Below are 23329 nucleotides of genomic sequence, written 5' to 3'. Positions count from 1 at the left end.
TTCTCAGTCCCAACCCTCAGACTCAGCACCGCCTTCTTGACCTGCAATCTTCTTCCCGACCTCTCCGCCCCCACCCCCTCTCCGGCCTATCACCCTCACCTTAACCTCCTTCCACCTATCGCATTCCCAACGCCCCTCCCCCAAGTCCCTCCTCCCTACCTTTTATCTTAGCCTGCTTGGCACACCCTCCTCATTCCTGAAGAAGGGCTTATGCCCGAAACGTCGATTCTCCTTCTCCTTGGATGCTGCCTGACCTGCTGCGCTTTTCCAGCAACACATTTTTAAGCTCTGATTGACTCATGGTGGCTAATAGGTGAAAAAGTAGCACGGGTGATTAGGTGATGGGGGAAAATAAAACATTTGGTTGTGTTAGAGCACTTCTGAATATTGAAAAAGAAAGGTGTTGCTTTGTTCTTGTGTTGCAGTGATTGCATCACTACCTCTGAAGAGGTTCAAGTCCCATCTGCTCTGGGTTGTGCAATTACATTCCTGAACAGGTTGGTTAGAAAATACCTGACTTAATTTACAAGTACTGCTATCGATAACAACTCTTCACAAGAATAGCAGCGACTGCCTGATGAAGTACAAGTACATCGTGGACACTCTGGAGGCAGGAAGCATGTTTCCGCTGATGGGTGAATCAGAGGACACAGTTTAACAATAAGGGGTAGGCCATTTAGAACAGAGTTGAGGAGAAACCTCTTCACCCAGAGAGTGGTGAGTGTGTGGAATGCTCTGCCCCAGAAGGCTGTGGAGGCCAAGTCTCTGGATACTTTCAAGAAAGAGTTGGATAGAGCTCTTAAGGATAGTGGAATCAAGGGTTATGGGGATAAGGCAGGAACAGGACACTGATTGAGGATGATTGAGGTGCAGGCTCGAAGGGCAGAATGGCTTACTCCTGCACCTACTGTCTATTGGCTATTGTCAAATGTATCTAACACAATTTAAGTTGTTTGCATCTTGCTAATACTCCTGCAAGTTCAATCACTAAAAGTACATTTCTTCACATAAAATACCGCGGATGCTGGAAATCTGGAGTAAAAACAAAGTGTGGAGTTTCTTCACAACTTAGTTTTATTTTACATTTCCTCTTGATGAGGATACAGCACCTGATAGCAAGAAATGGTGGAAAACATTGTCACAAAGCTGTTCCTTTTCTCAAGGATACTGTGTCCTTGATTTTTTTCAGAGGGGTCATAAAACTTTCCCGGCTCCGGTTAGACTGGTTTGATTAAAGGGCATTGAGAGGCTTTTTTGTTTACATGTAAACAGATGAGACTTCAGGCCAAAGTGGTCATGTTTTAGAAGTGACCTATATATTGGAAGATTAGTGGTCAGCTCTCTAGCTGAGCAGTTCAGTCCAGAAATAGTTAGGAGTTCAGCTGAGTGGAAATAGCTCTCTCGCTTTTTCTGTCCTTCTAACTTCAACCTATTCCTTTTTTTTAAACTGTTTTTAAGTGTGTTTGGTTATTGGGACTGTCGTGTATATGTGGAACAGCATAATTAAGTCTAGTTTGGTTAGACTGAGTTCTGGAGGGGTTCTTTATTCTGTTCTGTGTGTTTCATTGTGTAATTTTGTGAATAAATTGCTGTCTCTTTTAAAACCTAGTAGTCAACCTAACTAACTTACTCCAGATAGTTTTCACTGTACACTTACTGAAACAAATTTCAAAGTTATGGGTTGCCTGCTCAAGAATATTTTGAGTGGTCTGACCTAGTCCAAACAATATTGTTTCATAAATCTAAATGAAGAATTTCTGTTTGTGCAGATTTCACATCTCTGAATTAGAAACAGTTGGAGATATTTTTGTCCTGGTCAATAAAAATTACTTAGCATGCTTACCACTGTACTCATACTTCTTCATAATCAAAATTATAGTTGTGATGATTGTTATATGCACGAACATAGCGACTAGAATCGGTAACCCTGCCAAACACAACAATATTAATAGGATATTATGAAGTAGCAACCACATTTACCTTCTGTGTGCATGTCAGATGATAAAATTTCACAAATATTTAATAAAAGTTTCTATATTTCACTTCAGTAAATAGTCCATTAGTTGTGCAACATATCCCATAAGAAAACAGAAGCAGGAGTAGGCCATTAAACCGGATCATGGCTGATCTGACATTCCTCATGTCCACTTTCCTGCCCTTTCCCCATAACCCTCCATCTCCCAATTAATCAACAATTTATCTCAGTCTTAAATATGCACAAGGACTCTGCCCCACAACTCCCTCTGGCAAGGAATTCCAAAGACTCTCAACCCTCTGATATAATTCTTCCTCACCTCAGTCTTAAATTGATGCCCTTTTATTTTGAGACTCTGCCCTGTGGTCCTAGACTCTCCCATGAGGGGAAACATTCTCTCAGCATTTACCCTGTCAAGCCCTAAAAGGATCCTATGTGTTTCAATGAGATCACATCTCATTCTTCTAAACTCTAGTGAATAGAGTCCCAACTTGTTTAGTCTTTGGTCTCAAGACAATCCCTCCATTACTAGGCATCATTCTAGTGAACCTTTTCTGAATGGCCTCAAATGAAAGATATATTTTCTTAATTAAGAGGTTCGAATTTGCTCACAGTATTCCAGATGTGGTCTTACCACCACCTTGTACAGTTCCAGTAAGATTTACCTACTCATATACTCCAATCCCCTTGAAATAAGAGCCAAAATTCCATTAGCCTTCCTTATTTACATGTTAATTATTTGTGTTTCAAGCAGAACTACCCTAAATCCTTTTGTGTTGCAGCTTTCTGCAGTTTTTCTCAATTTAAATCATATTTTGCTCTTTTGCCCTCCTTTCTAAAATGAACAACTTTGCATTTTCTCCCATTATACTCCATTTGCCATCTTTTTGCCCATTTACTTTATCTATCAATCTCTCTCTTAAGCTGCTTGTATTCTCTCGCATCCTGCCTTTCAACCTATTTTTGTGTTGTCTGAAAATGTGGCGACAGTACATTCATTTCTGCAAATCCCAATAAAACACATCTACTGATTCTCCTCTATCCACTCTGGTTGAGACTTCCTTGAAAAACTCTTAATACATTAGTCAGGCATGATTTCCCTTCCATGAAGCTTGATTAAATTATAATTTTCTAAATGTTTTTCTATTACTTCTCTTGAAATTGATTCTAATAAATCTCCAACAATTGATGTGAGGATAATCGGCCCATAGTTACCCATTTTTTTGCCTCTCTCCTCTTTCTGAAGAGGAGTATCACATTGGTGGCTTTCTATCCTCTGGTTCTTCCCCAGAATGCATTTTTTTTTTGGAAAATTATTACCAATGCATCCGCTATCTCTGTAGGTATCTCTTTCAGGATTCTAGGATGCAAGACATTAGGGTCAGGGGACTTAACTGCCTTTAGCCCCATTAGTTTGTCAATACTACTTCTCTAGTGATGATGGTGGTACTTAATTCGTCCTCCGTAATCTTATTGTCAGCTTTTATATTCTTTGCTAGTTTGACCTCAGTTTATTTTCACTGTCTTTATTACCTTTTTAGTCCTCCTTATGACTTATGAGGACAAACTTTATTAACTTGGCTTATGCTCCCCTAAGTCTAGAGATCAGATTTTCAAAGTGTTAAAAAACGTCAATAGTTTGGATAGCAATACTGCTGAAAAAGGCACATTTTGTCAAAGCTTTTCTTCTTGCATACTTCAGAACTATTCAGGAGAATTACCAACTTAAGGGGAAAACCAACATTTATACTATATGACAGGATGATTTTGAATGGTTGGCAAGCAGACTCCATTTAGTAGTGGTATTCCTATGGAGAATGCACCAATTAATAACGATTGACAGTTAGCTGCCAGGCTTTGTTTACATTTTAAACAAGGCAGGTGGATGCTGACTGTCAAGACTATCACCTACTTTGCTGAACTGAAAAAGGTGTACTGACCCTACATGCTCTTACTGTCTGCAAAGAACAGAACCCTGTGTGTATTAAAATGTGTAGCTTCCAGTACATGAATGTGCACCGCTATGCTGTAAGCATAAAGCTATTTCCTCTGGAATGGGGAATCCAGAACAAGAAAATTAGAGTTGGAATTGGCCATCTGAGAGGGAAATCGCAAGCATTTTCTTTCACAGAGAGGCAGAAAAATCTGGATTTTTTTAATCCTCTCAAAGACTCTGGAAGCTGGGCAATTGAAAATTTTAACATTGAAATCCATAGATTATTGTAAATGAATATGAAACAATGTCTGACTAAGATCTAACTGAATAGCAAAACAGCATCAAGGAGCTTACTCCTGTTCCTGACTCTGAACCTGTTCTATAGTATCAAAGGAGGAAATCAGAACTCAAAAGCAGTACAAATTTGTCAAAAAAGATCTGTGGATGTACTCACAATCTAGAATTGGCAACTCATTATTTTACAATTTCATTATCTTGTATTAGCAGCTGTGGTTGCACAGGATATAATATTTCACCGCTATACAAACGTATTTGTAACAATAGAACTGAATGATTGTTTGGTACAGATCATTCTGCTATAACACGACAGTTGTGTTCCTCTAGAACCTTGCACCATAGAAAACTGCATTGGAAAATTGTTATATCCATTCAGTAGAAAGTTTGCATTATCCAAACAACATCCACTATTCATCAACCGCATTATAGCCAATTCATAATTCAAAACATGCGTTATAGCAGAACAAGCTATATCATCAGTTAAGTTTTCCCCACTTGGGGAGGTGTTGGAAGGATTAGTGGTCTGATTATCAATTTGTTGAACTGCACCATAGTCAGCAATTCTCGAAACAGAAGCTTTGAGACCTCCACAATAAAACTGAAAGAACATGACAGCAAGTAAAATTATAGCATAAAATATGTAATACAATGACAAATCTGCTACTAAATCTGTACTTAAACTAAACCTGGAGCGCTGGAGGCTGAAGGGTGACCTTATAAAGGTTTATAAAATCATGAGGGGCGTGGATAGGATAAAACGACAAAGTCTTTTCCCTGGGGTGGGAGAGTCCAGAACTAGATGGGCATAGGTTTAGGGTGAGAGGGGAAAGATCTAAAAGAGATCTAAGGGGCAACTTTTTCACGCAGAGGGTGGTACGTGTATGGAACGAGCTGCCAGAGGAAGTGGTGGAGGCTGGTACAAACACTGGCAGGTGGGACTAGATTAGGTTAGGATATCTGGTCGGCATGGAAGAGTTGGACCGAAGGGTTTGTTTCTGTGCTGTACATCTCTATAGCTCTAATGTGAAGAATATCTTAGGCTAGAGTCAAAAGTTACAAGATGCTACATTTGTCATGTTTGATATAATTTATAGCCGTTAATACAAATAGAAATAGAATGATACATATTGTTAGAGCATACAGGTATGTTACACAAAAATTAAACCTCTTACTTACAGGTATTTGACCAAACCCGCTGACATGGACCTAGCCTTCTGCCAACATACATTATCATTGGTGTTAACATGAAAATAAGTGAAACTGTTAGAAGACCCACTGACTCGATGGACCAACCTGCAAAAGATGTTTATTAACAAAGTCATCCAGGAAAATGATATTTGGGTTGAAAAGTTCTCTTTGATGGTAACTACAATAATGAGAGCTATGTTGTTACTTTTTGTTGTTGATGAACATGGTGGGGCTTGATTTCAAATCGCAGACAGGAACACTGCAAACCAGATGCAGGAAGGTCAAGTGCAGCAAGAGACTTGGCCAGGTTTGATAGCTGGCTTTCATTAAAACACAACTCTGATTTCACAACAAATTGTCTAGAAAGTGGTTCACGGACTATTAAAATGAGGAGGCAGAAGCTGGCTTGCACACCCCTGCCTTAATCAGTTGAAGTGTTCAAGGAGGAAGTCCAGGTCAGGGAATTAGGGGCTAACTTTCAGGAAAGAGAACACAGCTGGCACACAAGGAAACTAAAAAATTAAAACTTTACTCTTTTTGGACTATCCTTGCCCAGGCTGCTGCTCTTGGCATCAATGCTCAGGCTTCAGGTTAAATGGACTGATCAGGCCCCAACAAAATGATCAAAGCCTGAAGAACCACACTAGCAGTGTGGACTTGTTGGGCCGAAGGGCCTGTTTCCACACTGTAGAGAATCTAATCTAAAAAAAATGCTCTTGCACTCTGTAATTTATTGCTGCAGTCAGCAGATCAAGGAGCAAAAAGGTCTCCTAGCTGTTCCAATTTGTTAAAATTATGGGCCAGGTGCTGGTAGGTGGGACTAGATTGGGTTGGGATATCTTGTCGGCATAGACAGGTTGGATCGAAGGGTCTGTTTCCTTGCTGTACACCTCTATGACTCTATTTCTGTTTTTAACCAAAGTGGCTTACATTTTTCATCACAGAACAATCAGTTTCCTCAGCATGATGATTTCATTTCTATACAAGTTTAAGTACCATGGTGTTCAATATAGCATCCAACATCTCCACATCCTGCTCTTTTAAAGGATAAATCAATACATCATTACTGCCTTTGCTGGAGATCAATTCCACATATCTGCACCATGAAAAGCCCTAATCTTGACCTGCCTGAGGTCTATTAAAGTGCCAACTTGATTTTTTTGGTACAAACCATAAAGGTCACTTCAAAAGATAGAGAGCCTTACAAACTACTACATCTTTCTTGGGAACACACAGCAATCAACGTTGAAGTTAGCACTGAGATTTAGTTCCGTATATTTAAAGAACCATTCACACCAAACTTGCAACATCCAACATGACCACTCGAAGGCCAGGAGGTACAGCAATTGCAAAAGGACCCCCAGTACCATGCTGATTCACATCAGACTTTTCAGATTCAAGAGGGCACACAAAAGTGGATAAGATCATTTACAGCTTGGAATCTACCATGTAATCTATAGTCTACCATTAGTGAGAGCAGATTCTCTTTAAAGTTAACTATCTAAAACTCAAAACAAAAATGAAAACCTCAAAGCATAAGGTAGGGACCAAAACATGCATAAAGAATGAACATTTGAATGTTTGATAGATCCGTTAGTCACACTTTTCCGAAATAATTTAACAGCCTTACTTTTAAAGTACAGAATGACTGCTTTTTCAAAAACAAAAACCTTCTCCTATGTCAACTGTTCACACAAAAATTAACCATAATGCAAGTAAATAAATTTCTCTATACTCTGACATTTTCATGTGATATCTGACTAGCAAGTTGGTAAAGCAGCTTAAGATGCTCCAAACTTCAATGACATTGAGAACTTAAAGGAAGAGATCTGAAAAAACAGCTTACAATGCTTCTATGAAGGGTTCAAACCTAAACCTCGTGCTCAACAGTAAAATAAGCAACATTTTATTAAATGCTTTAAGAGAATCACAATAAAGAAAAAGATATTCATGGTATTTACCATCAAGAAAGATCCACAAAGTGGTTGCGGCTACAAGCAACATTAGCGATGACATCAGGCAAAGTAAACAAAGAGCAATCAGAAATTTCTGTGTTTTCTGATCTAAAGCAAAGAGAATAGAATATATTTTAGCAGATTGGCCCTTTAAATCTTTGGATTGAGAGATTGTACATCATTGCTGCCATTTCAATCCAAACCCAGAAGTTGAATGATCATTAATTTGTTAGTGTAAAATGCCTCAACATGCCCAACAAAAGTTCCTTCAGGTTTTCACTCCCCCCCCCATCAAATTATTGCTACAGCCTACACTTCTTTCAGTTCCAGAGCCAAAGGGCACTTAAGGCATCAGTCTAATGTAACAAGCTGGCTACCTCGCTGCACCTCATCAGTAGTTAAGACAGTGCTGATTTAGGGAGGGTGACAGAAGAGATCAGCACTTTTTCTATTCCCAAAGAAAATGTATAAAACTGACTTTTGTGATGAGATTTCCAGCATTCTTTTTAAGAATCATTGGCCAAGCCTCTGTGCCTGATATGCACTATATCAAAGAGATATGTCCATTTCTCTTTGAAAGTTGCAATATTATCCTACATTAGGTATATTGCACTGAACACTATAATTCAACTCTCTTGGGCAGTGCTGCTGGGTCCCAGAGAGTTCCTTTGTGCAGTAAATGAACAAGGAAGAAAAGAGAAACCTGTGCTTGAATTTCTCTACCAAGACTCATCTTTTGAAAATGAAAGAAGGGTTATTGCATTGTGATTTATGCATATTGGAAAGCTAGATAAAAAGTACAAAATTCTTAAGATACAGTAAAACCTTCCACAATCGGAATTACAACAGAAATTCTGAAAATAGAACTCTAAAAATCCACCATCCTAGTATCAATTGAAAATAGATATGAGCTATGAAGAGGGGACCTGACACAGTGGTTATATGGCCATTTTCACACAGTGACAAAGAAAATGGTTTCATTTTAAAAAAAATGAGTGATAGAAATTCGTGAATGCAGGTTCATATCCATAATTTTCCATTAAGAAACTCTTGACCTACTTATACTGCCTTTGATAAAGTTCAAGATGATGTCGTATACATACTCTGTCAGAGTGACAAAGGCTACACAATAATCTCTTCTTGTCCAACCTGGGTTTTGCTTTTTATTTTCTGAGCTACACTGAATCAGGGCATGGTTTCATCTCCAAATCGTACTGGCAAGTAACACATAAAATGGCATACAAAAGAAATCCCTTAATTAATACCTTTGTTTCGAAACATAGTTGAGAGCATGAAGGCACTAACTGATGTCAGCATACACCCAAGACCTGCGATAGCTGTTGTTATTATCCTATATTCATACGGAAGGATACCTACAACAATTGAGAAACAAAATACACCTCAATAACGTTAATATTGGCAGCGACCAGTGCTGCATCAGATAAGCTATGAACCTAAATCTAAAACGACTAGTGATTCCAGCATATGAACATTTCACATTTTAAAATATATAGTAAGGCAATTAAAAAAGCAAAGTTATGTTACAATAAAAAGGATACACTGCTTTATAATCATAATGCTAATAACTCGGTACTTTCATAATTGTGCTTTGGCATAGGAAGGGAATTGTTAAGAGAAAAGATAGAGTGAGACTGAATACAATAACATAATGAAAGAATCTACATTTGTATATACCTTCCAGATCACCAGGATGTCCTACATTAAACTAATATATTACTTCTGAAGTTCAGCCACCATTATTTAAGATGCCAATTAACATACAATCAACAAACAACTAAGTAACTAATATCTATTGAAGCTGTCGACAAATGTTATATATATTTTGAAGGAAATGGATCAATCCTTTTATTGTATTCAACTTTATTTTCACTCTTCTGCATCCTCTGCTCTCAGATGCTGCTATTAATTTCCAGCCAGGTCAAATAACAGGACTGTCCAAGTTTCACAAAATTGCTATTGCAATTCAGAAAACGTTTCTTGTCAACAGAAGCTAATAACACTCCTCAACTACAATTTATCATACTTTACAGAAAATATCTGTAATTTAAAGCAGCATGTCTTCCCTAAACTTGCCCATTGCTCTTCATACAGATGCTTAGATTAAATCTTACATTCTTCTTTAAATTGCATTATACTTGAATTGCTTGTCCAAGAATTGTGCAGACAGATGGAACATGTAACGAAGAAAGAGGAGTAGGCCATTCAGCCTGTCGAGCATACTCTACTATTAATGCTGTCATGGCTAATTCTGAGCTTCAACTTCAATTACCTGTCCACTCTTCACCTGACTAGACTTTCTAAGACACTAGAAATGTGTCTTCCTCAACCTTGGAAGGATTCAATGAAACAGCATCCACAACCTGCTAGGGCACAAAATTCATTTTTGGAATGAAGACGTTTTTCCTCATCTCAGTCCCTTATCCAGAGATTGTGCCCGACTTTTTAGATTCCCAGACCTGTGACATTAACTTCTCAGCATAATCTAATCTAATCTCCCCTAGCAAACCCATTCAGGGCCTTGATGACACCATGCTGAGAGCATCATGTGAAGTCTTTAGGCTCCTTATGTGAGGAAGATTGTGGAGGGAGCGCAACAAATATTTCCCAGACTGATTCCTGGGATGGCAGGACAGACGTATGAACAGAGACTAGATCAGTAAGGACTATATTTACCAGCTTTGCATTCTGAGAAAGGACACAGCAAATTTAGAAAAAAACAGGGAGAAGAGGGAGTGGCTTCATTCTGAATACAATGCCAAGAGAAAGAGACAACATTCCCCAATTTATCATAGTTAGCTCATGCCTCATACTACGTAGTGTCCTTTATTTAGATGTGGACACTAGTCTCAGAATAAACTGCGTGACCCTCCATTCTAATGAAGCATTTGATATTAAGGGGCTTCACACAGTTAGATTAGAAATTATTCTTTTCTCTTTACACAATACCCAGCCTAGGATGGCCTGTTCTCTCGTTGATTCTTCAATGTATTATTCAAAAAAAAATCAGTACACCCTCCAGAAATTTCTCCTCCTTGGTTTTGTTACTGATTTTCTGTACCCAATCTATATGTAGATTGAAGTCACCCATTTATTTTTCTTTGTATTTATTCACTCATGGGACATGAGCCCTTGGCTGGCCAGCATTTATTGCCCATCCCTACTCCATAACTATGATGGTGCCTTTATTGCTTGCATCCCCAACATTACCACTGCAGCTTGGGGTCTACATATAACCATGCATCAGTCTGAAACGAAAAAAGAGAGACTATTTGGAATTCAGACAGGAACGCTAGCTAAAGAGAGATAAAAACAAATCAAGCCAATAAACTAACAATAAAACCAAAAGAAAATAAAGTTAACGTAAGTAAATTTAGTTACTAGTAAGTATAAATAGCACATTAATGTTTATATTAAGGATAAATTGTTTTCAGGGGTACAGGATGGTGAGTCAGCGCGAACAAGTGGAATGTACATCTTGCAATATATGAGAGCTCATTGACATACCCTATGTCCATTTTTGTTCGATTGCATTCTATTCTATTTTTCCTTTCTTTATGTTTCTTGGTCCTCTTATGCTGTATTCTAAAAACTTGCTAAGCTTCAGATTTACTGATGTTTCTGGGTACTTTTAAGCTTTTCGTTGCAATCTTTTGTAATCCTTAAATTCCTTTGTCAGCCATGGTTCCCTGACTTTTTTGACTGTATGCACCTCAAAGGGAATGTATGATTGCTGTAAGCTATCTAATAATTCTTTAAAGACAGTCACTGCCTTTTAATGTATTTTCCCAATCCACCTCAGCCAATTTGTATCTCATGCTTTCATAATTTCCCTTATTCAAATATAACATCCTAGCTTCAGATTGAACTTTCATTTTCAAACATAAAATAGTATTCAATCATGTTATGATCACTCATGCCTAAAGAGATTTTACGAGATTATTAATTTGCCCCTTTTTGAATATATTTATAGATGAGGTTGATAGATTTGTGATTAACAATGGCATAAAGGACTATGCAAATAACGTGGGTAAAAAGAACTAAGTGTTTGATCAGCAGTGAATGTATTAAAAGGCAGAGCAGTTTCAATGGGCTGAATGGCCTACCCAATGTTCCAGCTACATCCCTCACATAAACACCCACAATGATTACTCTTTTTGATCAGTCCCCTCTGCTCCACCTTGGTAGTCACTTTTTCTTTAAGAGAGATTATATCTTTGTGCTTCTGCATAGATTTCTCTCATTTTCTACCTCTCCCTCTCTTCAAAATCCTTTCCCATTATGCATTTAGACCCCAACTATTTGTGTTTTTCCTCTGCTTGGTGTCTTCCTCCTATATGTAAATTACCTTGAACTACTGCATCTTCCTGTGTGTTGGGACCAAGCAAACTTGAATGAGTGCATGTATATAAGAAACTTGACCACATGATACCCTAAAACTCTACACAACTGACCATTTCCTTCTCAAGGACAATTACTGCTCCTAGTCAGTAAACTACAAAAACAAATCAATTATTTGGGCTGGATTTGAATAAACGTCTAAGGATAAAAGATGCATTTCTAATAGCATCCAGTCCCTATTTTACCTGGTGATGTAATGGCTGAGAAGATCATACTAACAAGAGACCATTGATTCCTTGAGCCATTATATGTGTGATTGGGAGGACAACCTACTTGATGAGCTACCAGTCATTGTCAGGCCGTATGAAAACTCACCATCAATAATTAATTCGTACTCTGCTTGCTGTAATTTGCCATTATGTTCTGTAATGCAGGTATAAATTCCACAGTCCTCAAACACAGCATCAGGGATATATAGAGTGGTATTGTCTTTGGACAGTCTATAAATAGTCACAGCACTGACATTGCCTTTCATCCATATGTAACTTGTGACAGGAACTGAAGAAATGCATTTAAGTTCAATCATTTGATGAGCGTAGGTGCTATTGCTTGTAATTCTAAGAGAACCCATTACACCTAAAATAGCAAGAACAAATATTATATTTTAAAATGTATTTTTAATGTATTTTCATCTATTTCTGTGCAAATTATTTTCCTACACCTTTTAAGGTAACTAGACTTTTACATGAATCTTCAGCTTGGAATACAGTAGTAAATTAAAAAGTTATCTTCCAAGATAAAAGATACAATTTGTTACTGACCTAGTAATCCAGAAGGCATGAACTAATCACCCCAAACTGTGAATTCAAATCCTACCTTATCTGCTATCAAATCTAAATCCAAATAACTCAATAAAGACTGGAATTAAAGAAACAGCTACTATTAATAATGACCACAATGGAATTGCACGATAAAACAAAAATCTGGTTTATCAGAGTACTTTAGGGAAAGATTTTTGCCATCTTTACTTGTTCTGGCCTACATGTGACAGAAATCTGGCTGATTCTGAATGGTCTAGCAAGCCGCTCAGTTTACGAATTAACCAGAATTGTAGTTCACCAACCTTTTACTACAGCTACCAGAACAAGACAGAAGTTGGGAATTCTGCAGCAACTAATTCCTTACGCCTCAAAGCCTGTCCATCTACTACAAAGCATATTCCCCTTTATTTTTATTGCCTGGATGACTACAGCTCTAACAACACTCAAATAACTCAACAGCATCCAGGACAAGACCCTTACAGTAGTACACCTACCAACTTTAAGGGCATTTAAATAGTAATTGGTATGGCATATGGATGAGAATGGAATTGGGTGGGTTAGATGGGCTTCCGGTTGGTTCCACAGGTTGGCGCAACATTGAGTGCCAAAGGGCCTATACCACAATGTAATGTTCTAAGTTTTAAAGCCACCTGTTTGATCAATGCCCTGTCCACCATCTACAACATACACTCCTTCCACCAGAGATCTGATCCATCTACAAGATGTACTACAGAAATTCAAGGCTCTTTTAAAAGCACCTTCTAACACATGACCACCATCATCTAATAGGCCTGCAGCATCAGATATTTGGGAACACAACTATCTGAAAGGCTATGGTTGAAGTCTTCCCTTCTTGAAGTATGTTCAAAACATAGGAATGGCAACAGCTCAAGGTGGCAATGAGAACTGTCACAAAGTTGGTTCCTTTTTTCTAAAAGCTGTTCCTTTTTTCTAAAAGATGTTCCTTTTCTCAAGGATACTATGTCCTTGATTTTTGTCACAGGGATCATAAATGGGCTAGGCTCCGATTAGACTAGTTTGGCACAGAGATGAAAAGGATTTAGAGGTCTTTCCTTTATATGTAAACAGATGAGACTTCAGGCCAAAGGGGTCATGTTTTAGAAGTGACCTGTATAATGGAAGGGGAGTGGTCAGCTCTCTAGCTGAGCAGTTCAGTCCAGAACTAGTTGGGAGTTTAGCAGTGGACTGTGTGAACAGGCTCTTTCTCTTTCTGCCCTTCTAACTTCAACCTGTAAGCATCTATTCCTTTTTTTAAAAGTGTTTTAAGGGGGTTTGCTTATTGGATAAATTCTGTATACTTGGAAGAGCATAATTAAGTCTAGTTTGGACAGACTGAGTTCTGGAGGGGTTCTTTATTCTGTTCTGTGTGTTTAATTGTGTAATTTTGTGAATAAATTTTTGTCTGTTTTAAAACCTGGTAGTCAACCTCACTAACTTACTCTGGGTGATTTTCACTGTACATTTGCCGAAACAAATTGCAAAGTTATGATCTGGGTTGCCTGCTTAAGAATGTTTGAGTGGTCTGGCCTAGTCTATAACAGATTGGGGGATTCTAAACAACAAGTGGTAGGTGCTAGTGCCTTTATTTCGGATGTTGGCTTGATTGGGTAGACAAAGCTTGGGAGAGTAATGGCTCTTTCGGTCACCAGAGGTTTGCTGGAATTGGATGCAGTGACTTTGGAAGTTTTGCAAAAGGTGAATAAGATCAAGCTGCAAAAATTAGCAGACCAACTGGGATTGGATTTGCCTGCTTCTGTGAGGAAAGGAGAGATAATTAAAGCAGTGGCTCAACATTTCAACTTGATGGAGAAACCATCAGAATTTATAGAGATGGCAAGAATTCAACTGCAAATGAAGCAGCTTGAGTTAGAGGCGAGAGCTGAGGAAAGGGCAGCAGAAATGAAACAGTTTGAGTTATGATTAAAAGCAGAAAAGAAGGAAAAAGAGAGTTTTTGAACTTCAGAAATTGACCCTTAAAAAGGAAAGTCAGCTTAAAAGGCTGGAGATAAAGGCTGAAGGTAGGCTTAGTGAGGAAAAGAGTGAGGATGAGCAAGCCCCTGGTAGTCAAAGCCTAGTGGAAAACTGCTTTAAGTATGTTCAAGAATTGCCTAAATTTGATGAGAAGGATGGGGAAGCCTTTTCCATTTCATTTGAAAAGGTGGCTAAGCAAATGCAGTTGCCAGTGACCATGTGGGTTTTGTTGATCCAAACGAAACCCCTGTAGGTAGGGCTAGCGAGGTCTTCACATCACTATCAGAGGAGGTATCTGGAGAGTATGAGGAGTTGAAAAAAGCCATTTTAAGTGCATATGAGCTTGTACTAGAAGCCTATAGACAATGTTTCAGGAATCTAAGGAGGCACCCAGGTCAAACCTACATTGAGTTTGAAAGGATCAAACAGAGTAATTTCAATAGATGGATAAGAGCTTTAAAAATCGAGCAAACCAAGGTAGCCCTTAGAAAGGTAATTATTTTGGAGGAATTCAAAAATTCACTGCCTGAACTAGTGCAAACTCATGTGGAAGAGCAGAGAGTAAAATGGCAAGGTTAGCAGCTTAAGTGGCTGATGATTATGAGCTGGTTGATAAAACACAGTTTGGCTTCCATAATCAATTTCAGTCCATGGGGGCTAGAAATTGGTGCAAAGAGAAAGGGAAAGTTGGATCTCAGTGAAGATCATAAGGATTATTTACCACAGGGTAAAAAAGAAACCCTTGAGAGGGACAAAGAAGTTAAAAAGCTCCGGTGTTTTCATTGTAATAAAATGGGCCACACGAAATCAGTGTTGGTGGGCTAGGAGAAAGCCAGATGTAGGAAAACCAGACAAGCCTGGGAGTTTCGTTGAACTAGTAACAAAAAGCACAAGGGAAGTGAGACAACTGCCTCAGAGTACACAAGATGATCAGAGGCTGATTGAGGAGGAAGTGCTAGATCTGCTTAAAAAAATACATGCAAGGGCAAAGTTTATTCACAGAGGTGACAATATTAAGGGACACAGGACCCTCTCAGTCTCTAATGCTTGAATGATGAGGAGATATGTACTCCTGAGGGACTATTGCCAGTAATGGTACTGGTGACAGGAATTCATGGTGAGACAAAAAACACTCAATTATGTAAAGTGATGCTAGGGAGTCCAGAGTAGAGTGGAGAATTTGTGGTAGGAGTACTGGACAAACTCTCAGCTCCAGGAATACAATTTGTCCTTGCTAATGATATAGCTGATTCACTGGTAGGCATGTTGCCTACTCAAGTTGAAAAGCCAGTGGAGACGCAGGCAACTGAAGAAATGAAGGATCCTTATCCAGGAATTTTCCCAGACTGTGATCTTTGGATCACACAGGCACAAGTTCAAGCAGGGGAGATCAAAAGGCACAGATAAAGAAGCTGACATGGCTTTGTCCGAGACTTCTTTTGATCAGATAAGTGGGACAGAACAGGAGCAACTTGTTAAACATGCAAGTATCTTTAGCTCTGCTACACTTATTGAGTTACGGCAGAAAGATGAGAAGTTAAAACAGTTGTATCGAAAGGCATTTACAGAGGAGAGTGAATGCATCCCCATGTGTTATTACTTAACAAATGATGTCTTAATGAGGAAATGGAGATCATCACACATTCAAGCAGATGAGAAATTGGCAGAGATTCATCAAATTGTTTGGCCAGTAGGTATAAAAAGGAGGTGCTGCGAGTGGCGTATGAGCAACCACTTGGAGATCATTTGGGGTGAGGAAAACACAGGCTAAAATACAAAGACATTTTTACTGGTCTGGACCACACAAGGATGTAGTTGAATTTTGCCAGACATGTCACACATGTCAGTTAATAGGAAAAGCACAGGCAGTAATAAAACCTGCATTTTTAATACCTATTCCAGCATTTGAGGAACCTTTCAGGTGCATTATTCAGAGGAAAATAGGTCTGGGTGGGTTACAGTTCGGAGGGTCAGTGTGGACTGGTGGGGCTGAATGGCCCATTTCCACACTGTAGAGAATCTAATCCAATCTTCACAAAGTATTGGTTGATTGCGTAGGTCCTCCACATCAAACAAAAAGTGGGAAAAAGAATTTATTAACAATAATGGATATGTTTACGAGATTTCCAGAGGCAATCCCACTATGAAACATCACAGTAAAAAAGGTTGTAGAAGAATTAAAGTTTTTACTAGATACAGACTACTAATAGAGATCCAGTCAGATCAAGGATCAAACTTCACATCCAAACTATAAGACCATAAAACATAGGAGTGGAAGTAAGGCCATTCGGCCCATCAAGTCCACTCCGCCATTTAATCATGGCAGATGGGCATTTCAACTCCACTTATCAGCATTCTCCCGTAGCCCTTAATTCCTTGTGACATCAAGAATTTATCAATCTCGGCCTTGAAGCCATTTAGCGTCCCGGCCTCCACTGCACTCCGCGGCAATGAATTCCACAGCCCCACCACTCTCTGGCTGAAGAAATGTCTCCGCATTTCTGTTCTGAATTTACCCCCTCTAATTCTAAGGCTGTGCCCATGGATCCTAGTCTCCTCGCCTAACGGAAACAATTTCTTTGCGTCCATCCTTTCCAAGCCATGTATTATCTTGTAAGTTTCTATTAGATCTCCCCTTAACCTTCTAAACTCCAATGAATACAATCCCAGGATCCTCAGCTGTTCCTCGTATGTTAGACCTACCATTCCAGGGATCATCCGTGTGAATCTCCGCTGGACACGCTCCAGTGCTAGTATGTCCCTCCTGAGATGTGGGGCCCAAAACTGGACACAGTACTCCAAATGGGGCCTAACCAGAGCTTTATAAAGGCTCAGTAGCACATCGCTGCTTTTATATTCCAACCCTCTTGAGATAAATAACAACATTGCATTCGCTTTCTTAATCACGGATTCAACCTGCATGTTTACCTTTAGAGAATCCTCGACTAGCACTCCCAGATCCCTTTGTACTTTGGCTTTATGAATTTTCTCACCGTTTAGAAAGTAGTCCATGCTTGTATTCTTTTTTTCCGAAGTGCAAGACCTCACATTTGCTCACATTGAATTCCATCAGCCATTTCCTGGACCACTCTCCCAAACTGTCTAGATCCTTCTGCAGCCTCCCCACTTCGTCAGTACTACCTGCCTGTCCACCTAACTTCGTATCATCGGCAAACTTCACTAGAATGCCCCCAGTCCCTTCATCCAGATCATTAATATATAACGTGAACAAACTATTCAAGTTGGTTATGGATAATTTGGGAATAAAGCAATTCAAATCTACTGCATACGTCCAGAATCACAGGGAGCACTAGAGAGGTGGCATCAAACATTAAAGACCATGTTGAGGGCCTATTGTCAGGATTATCCAGATGATTGGGATAAGGGAGTTCCATTTGTACTTTTTGCGATCAGAGATGCACTGAATGAATCGACCAAATTCAGTCCATTTGAATTAATTTTTGGGCATGAAGTAAGAGGATGGTTAAAATTGATTAAGGAGAAATTAATAAGTCAAAATTCAGAGACCACCCATTTGGACTACATGTCAAATTTTAGAGAACAATTAAATACAGCTGAGAGTTGGCTAGACAGCATTTAAAAGTACCACAGCATACAACGAAACAGTAAGCAGATAAGAAATCACAAATTCGCAATTTTGCAACTGAGGATAAGGTATTGGTGCTACTTCCAGTAACAGGTGAGCCTTTAAAAGCAAGGTTTTGTGGATCTTATCGAATTGAGAGGAAATTGAGTGAGGTGAACTACTTGATAAGGATTCCAGACAGGAAGAAATCTCTCAGAGTGTGTCATGTGAATATGCTCAAAAGGTATTTTGATAGGGAAGGAAAGCAAGAGGAGAAGGTGTTAATGATTACAGCACAGAAGGAAGAACCAAGTTCAGACGATTCTAAATTGGACATTCCTCAAATCAAATTGGACAATGAGGAAGGTGTCAAAAATTGGGATAAATTATTGAGTTACCTTCCACAAGAAAATCGAAAAGACCTGAAAGAGTTATTACTATCACATGGGGAGATATACAGAAATAAACTGGGAAGTACTAACCTAATGGTGATGGCGTAGAGATAAGAGATGCTGTTCCGATTAAGCAACATTCTTAGAGGCATAACCCTGTAAAGTTGGCACAGGTTCAGAAGGTGATAGAACGCATGGTCCAAGATGGCATAATCGAAGTGAGTCACAGTGACTGGAGCTCACCCGTAATCATGGTGCCAAAGCCAGATGGTAACCAACAGTTATGTGTGGTCTATCGCAAAGTCAACTCCTTTACAAAGACTGATGCATATCCAATTCCAAGGTTGGAGGACTATGTCAGAAAAATGAGACAAGCAACTTACATTTCTAAGTTGGACTTGCTCAGAGCTACTGGCAAGTACTCGGTCAAAAACAGCATAGGCAATGTCAGCTTTTGTAACACCAAAAGTACTACAAGGGTTCAAAGTCATGCCATTTGCTATGAAAAACGCTTCAGCCGCATTTCAGAGACAATAAGGTCATTGCTGGGTTGCTCAATTACGTTGTTTACATTGATGACCTGGTGATTTTTAATCACTCATGGAAGGAACATTTACAGCATTTATCGGACTTGTCTGATCGACTTCAGAAGGCAGGCTTGGTGGTAAACCTAGCGAAAAGTGAATTTGCCAAAGCCCAAGTCACCTTCCTGGGCCATGTTATTGGACATGGACAAATGGCCCCACGGGATGCAAAAATTAAAGTAATTGGGCAATTTCCCACATCATCAACGATAAAAGCAGTACTACAGTTCCTGGGATTGAGTGGATTTTACCAGAAGTTAGTGCCGAACTTTAGCAATGTGGTTGCTCCACCCATTGAATTGTTAAAAAAGGGCAAAAAGTTTCAGAGGACAGCAGACTGTCAAAACGCATTTGACAGCCTAAAAACTGTATTAACCACTGGCCCAGTATTAGCCACACCGGATTATACGAAGCCTTTCAAGGTGGCTATCGATGCCAGTGATGTGGGTGTCAATGCGGTGCTCCAGCAAGAGGATGATGAGGGAATAGAAAGACCCATTGGGTATTTTTCCAGGAAGTTGAACGTTCATCAACAGAAATATTCAACGTTGGAGAAAGAGACTTTCAGCTTGGTGCTGGTATTAAATATTTCAGTGTTTATATTACCAGCAACGCATTTGAAATAAACATATACATTGATCATAACCCATTGATATTTGTGGAAAAATTTAAGAACAAAAATATCAGACTGTTTAGATACAGCCTGTGATGCAACCATTCAATTTGACAATTATGCATGTGGAAGTCATGAGAATGTGATTGCCGATGCGTCATCAAGGCTCGAATGAGACATGGAGGCATTCGGTGGTGGATGTGCCACAGCATAAATTCGCATGTGGTTGTGCATGTTTCCATGTACATAGTTAGTATAGTGTATGTGTATGCTTTAGACTACTAACCAGCTTGTTATTGAAGGGTTTTAAAAATGATTCCCTCTTTTGGTATTGTTCGTTATTTTAAAGGGGGGAGGTGTCACAAAGCTGATCCATTTTTTCTAAAAGCTGTTCCTTTTCTCAAGGATTCTGTGTCCTTGATTTATGTCAGAGGGGTCATAAACGGGTCGGGCTCCGATTAGACTAGTTTGGCACAGAGATGAAAAGGATTTAGAGGTCTTTCCTTTATATGAGACTTCAGGCCAAAGTGGTCATATTTTAGAAGTGACCTGTATAATGGAAGGGGAGCGGTCAGCTCTCTAGCTGAGCAGTTCAGTCCAGAACTGGTTGGGAGTTCAGCAGTGGACTGCGTGAACAGGCTCTTTTTCTTTCTGCCCTTCTAACTTCAACCTGTAAGCATCTGTTCTATTTTTTAAAAGCTGTGTTTTAAGGGGGTTTGCTTATTGGGTACGTTGTGTATATTCGGGACAGAGTAATTAAGTCTAGTTTGGATAGACTGAGTTGTGGAGGGGTTCTTTATTGTTGTGGTTCTGTTTGCCGAGCTGGGAATTTGTGTTGCAGATGTTTCGTCCCCTGTCTAGGTGACATACTCAGTGCTTGGGAGCCTCCTGTGAAGCGCTTCTGTGATCTTTCCTCCGGCATTTGTAGTGGTTTGAATCTGCTGCTTCCGGTTGTCAGTTCCAGCTGTCCACTGCAGTGGTCGGTATATTGGGTCCAGGTCGATGTGCTTATTGATTGAATCTGTGGATGAGTGCCATGCCTCTAGGAATTCCTTGGCTGTTGTCTGTTTGGCTTGTCCTATAATAGTGGCCAGTCGAATTCATGTTGCTTGTCATCTGTGTGTGTGGCTACTAAAGATAGCTGGTCGTGTCGTTTTGTAGCGAGTTGGTCTTCATGGATAAGCAACATGAATTCGACTGGGACAACACTACTATTATAGGACAAGCCAAACAGAGAACAGCCAGGGATTTCCTAGAGGCATGGCACTCATCCACACATTCAATCAATAAGCACATCGACCTGGACCCAATATACCGGCCACTGCAACGGACAGCTGGAACTGACAACCGGAAGCGGCAGATTCAAACCACTACAAATGCCGAAGGAAAGATCACAGAAGCACTTCACAGGAGGCTCCCAAGCACTGAGTATGTCACCTAGTCAGGGGACGAAACGTCTGCAACTCAAATCCCCAGCTCGGCGAACAGAACCATAACAACGAGCACCCGAGCTACAAATCTTCTCACAGACTTTGGTTCCTTATTCTGTTCTTTGTGTTTTATTTGTAATTCTGTGAATAAATTTTTGTCTGTTTTAAAACCTGGTAGTCAACCTCGTTAACTTACTCTGGGTAATTTTCACTGTACACTTACCGAAACAAATTGCAAAGTTATGGTCTTTACTGCCTGCTTAAGAATGTTTTGAGTGGTCTGGCCTAGTCCATAATAGAATGATATGAAAAATTTAAAAAGCAGAAAATACACAAATCTCTGTCATTAACGATAGATTCTGGGGATAACAGCACAGGAAGATCTGACAGTTTGTCTGATGCCCTCGGGGCATCCATTCTCTGCTGGGAAGCTGTAGATGGTGACTTGGAGCAGGTGACTCCTTGCCGTCTGATTCCTGATTAGGGTGTGGCTTGGGTGGAGAACAGCGCAGGATCTCAGGCTGGCGATTACCTCCCTGGGATCTTGCTGTGCATGCTGCACACCACTTACTTACAGAAATGGGCAGATCACAAGATTGGAGCTGAGGAAATAAAAATAAAATGAAAACACGCGGAGTGCTTTCCTGTAGTATTGAAGTCGTTGGGGAGGAGAGTGGGGCCGGGTTACCTTTGCAAGACCAAATGGACATTCCCGATGAAGGGCTTATGCTTGAAACGTTGACTCTCTTGCTTGTTGGATGCTGCCTGACCGGCTGCAATCTTCCAGCACCACACATTTTGACACTGATGCCTGGATAACTGACATTTCCTGTTAGTATCAACTGAAGGTAAGGGACAGCATGCTTAGCGGGAATATGAGGAAAAACCCAGAGGGTGTTGGGAATCCGGAAATCATTGCCTGTAAGGGCAGGAGGGATAGAAACTGTGTTCACACACAAGAAACATTCAGACGTGCACTTGTGGTGCAACAGCTGTGAGGACTAGTGCTGGGAAATGGGATGAGAATAGTTAGGTTAGTTTGTCTCCGGTGAAGGGTTATCGAGAGTCGAAAAGTTAGCGCTCTCTCTCTCTCTCTCAGATACTACCTGACCCACCGTGTTTGGCAGCAGTTTTCAGTGATTTTATTTTGGTCTGGCACCAACTCGATGGACCAAATGGCCTTTTCTCTCCCCACCCTCCCCTCGCCATCGTGGCACTGTGCGGCCAGTTGCTGCAACTTCCAGCCAGGTGTAAAAAGAGACTATGCAACTCGTGAACCAGTCGCTCTGCGCCTCCCGTAAAGGGAGTGGAGCGGAGGGTTGATTGGTTTGCACCAGTGTTGGTGCCACTGCCCCTCTTCCTCTGCTATGGCCCTTGGTGACTCCTTTTGGCGGCAGCATCTGTTCCCAGGTCCGGGACGTGTCGAATTCCCCCCAACAATAGAGACTGGTTTAAGAGGAGATGGATGGCTTTGGTCCAATGGATGGTGGTTCAGCTTCACGTCACCTTACCTTCGAAGCTCATCAGGCAGAGAGAGCAGAGCGCCTGGTAGGCGAGGTAATGAGGTGCCATGCTCCCAGAGGTCATGGCTGAACACGGTGTTGGGGAGGCGAGGGGGGGGGGTTCAGCCAAAGGGTAGAGATACCAAAATGGCGGCCTCCAACCGTCACCTTGGGCCCGGGCGGCTTTGAGCACGTGCGGGATGAGCACACGTGATCCGTAGCCTGCCACCTCTTCGCTCCCGCTCTCACAGAGGATTGGCCGAGCGCGGGTAAGGGGAGACACGTGACACCTAGCCTATCACGATGTCCTACTACCTGACCGCTCCAGTTGAAGCGTGCGGGAGGCACGTCGCCTTCAACCTATCGGGACGGCTGTGTTCGGCCACGTGATCAACCACATCACCGTCATAGCGGATTGGGGGAAAGGGGCGGAGACGTCGAGCGGCCCCACCCATAGTATCTGTGGGTGCGGGTGGTGACATGAGCGGAGGATGGCCCCGCCCTCGGAGGTTGGTCTGTGATTGACAGATCGCCACCTTGAAAGGGATTTCCGGTCGAGAGAGAGCGACCCACGTGGACCGGAAGATGGCACCGGGAGGAAAGATCGACAGGATCAACCGGCTCCGGAGCGTGAGTGACATAAACACCCCCCCCCGGGCCCTGAGTAACATATACACCCCCCCCCCCCCGGGGCCCTGA

General features: G+C 40.6%; 2 protein-coding genes across 2 annotated transcripts in view; one reads left to right on the top strand and one right to left on the bottom strand.

Moving 5' to 3' along the window:
* The window catches only part of LOC122541397, a 58959-nt gene extending 36122 nt beyond the window's left edge, over positions 1-22837 (bottom strand). Inside the window, exons 1-5 of the mRNA XM_043678140.1 lie at positions 22640-22837; positions 8617-8724; positions 7358-7459; positions 5385-5501; positions 1844-1927 (exon numbers count right to left, since the gene is read on the bottom strand). Of these exons, the coding sequence (XP_043534075.1) occupies positions 1844-1927; positions 5385-5501; positions 7358-7459; positions 8617-8724; positions 22640-22715 (487 nt within the window). The 5' untranslated portion in view covers positions 22716-22837. The remainder of the gene's footprint in view (positions 1-1843; positions 1928-5384; positions 5502-7357; positions 7460-8616; positions 8725-22639) is intronic.
* Positions 22838-23060: 223 nt separating this feature from the next.
* Positions 23061-23329, top strand: part of c37h11orf98 (chromosome 37 C11orf98 homolog) — a 10689-nt gene continuing 10420 nt past the window's right edge. The window contains exon 1 of the mRNA XM_043678139.1: positions 23061-23260. Coding sequence (XP_043534074.1) covers positions 23216-23260 — 45 coding nt within the window. The 5' untranslated portion in view covers positions 23061-23215. The remainder of the gene's footprint in view (positions 23261-23329) is intronic.

The sequence above is a fragment of the Chiloscyllium plagiosum genome, chromosome 37 (assembly GCF_004010195.1).
Source record: "Chiloscyllium plagiosum isolate BGI_BamShark_2017 chromosome 37, ASM401019v2, whole genome shotgun sequence".
In the NCBI taxonomy this organism is placed as follows: domain Eukaryota; kingdom Metazoa; phylum Chordata; class Chondrichthyes; order Orectolobiformes; family Hemiscylliidae; genus Chiloscyllium; species Chiloscyllium plagiosum.
The sequence above is the reverse complement of the archived record's forward strand: the minus strand, read 5'-3'. Positions and strand labels throughout refer to the sequence as shown.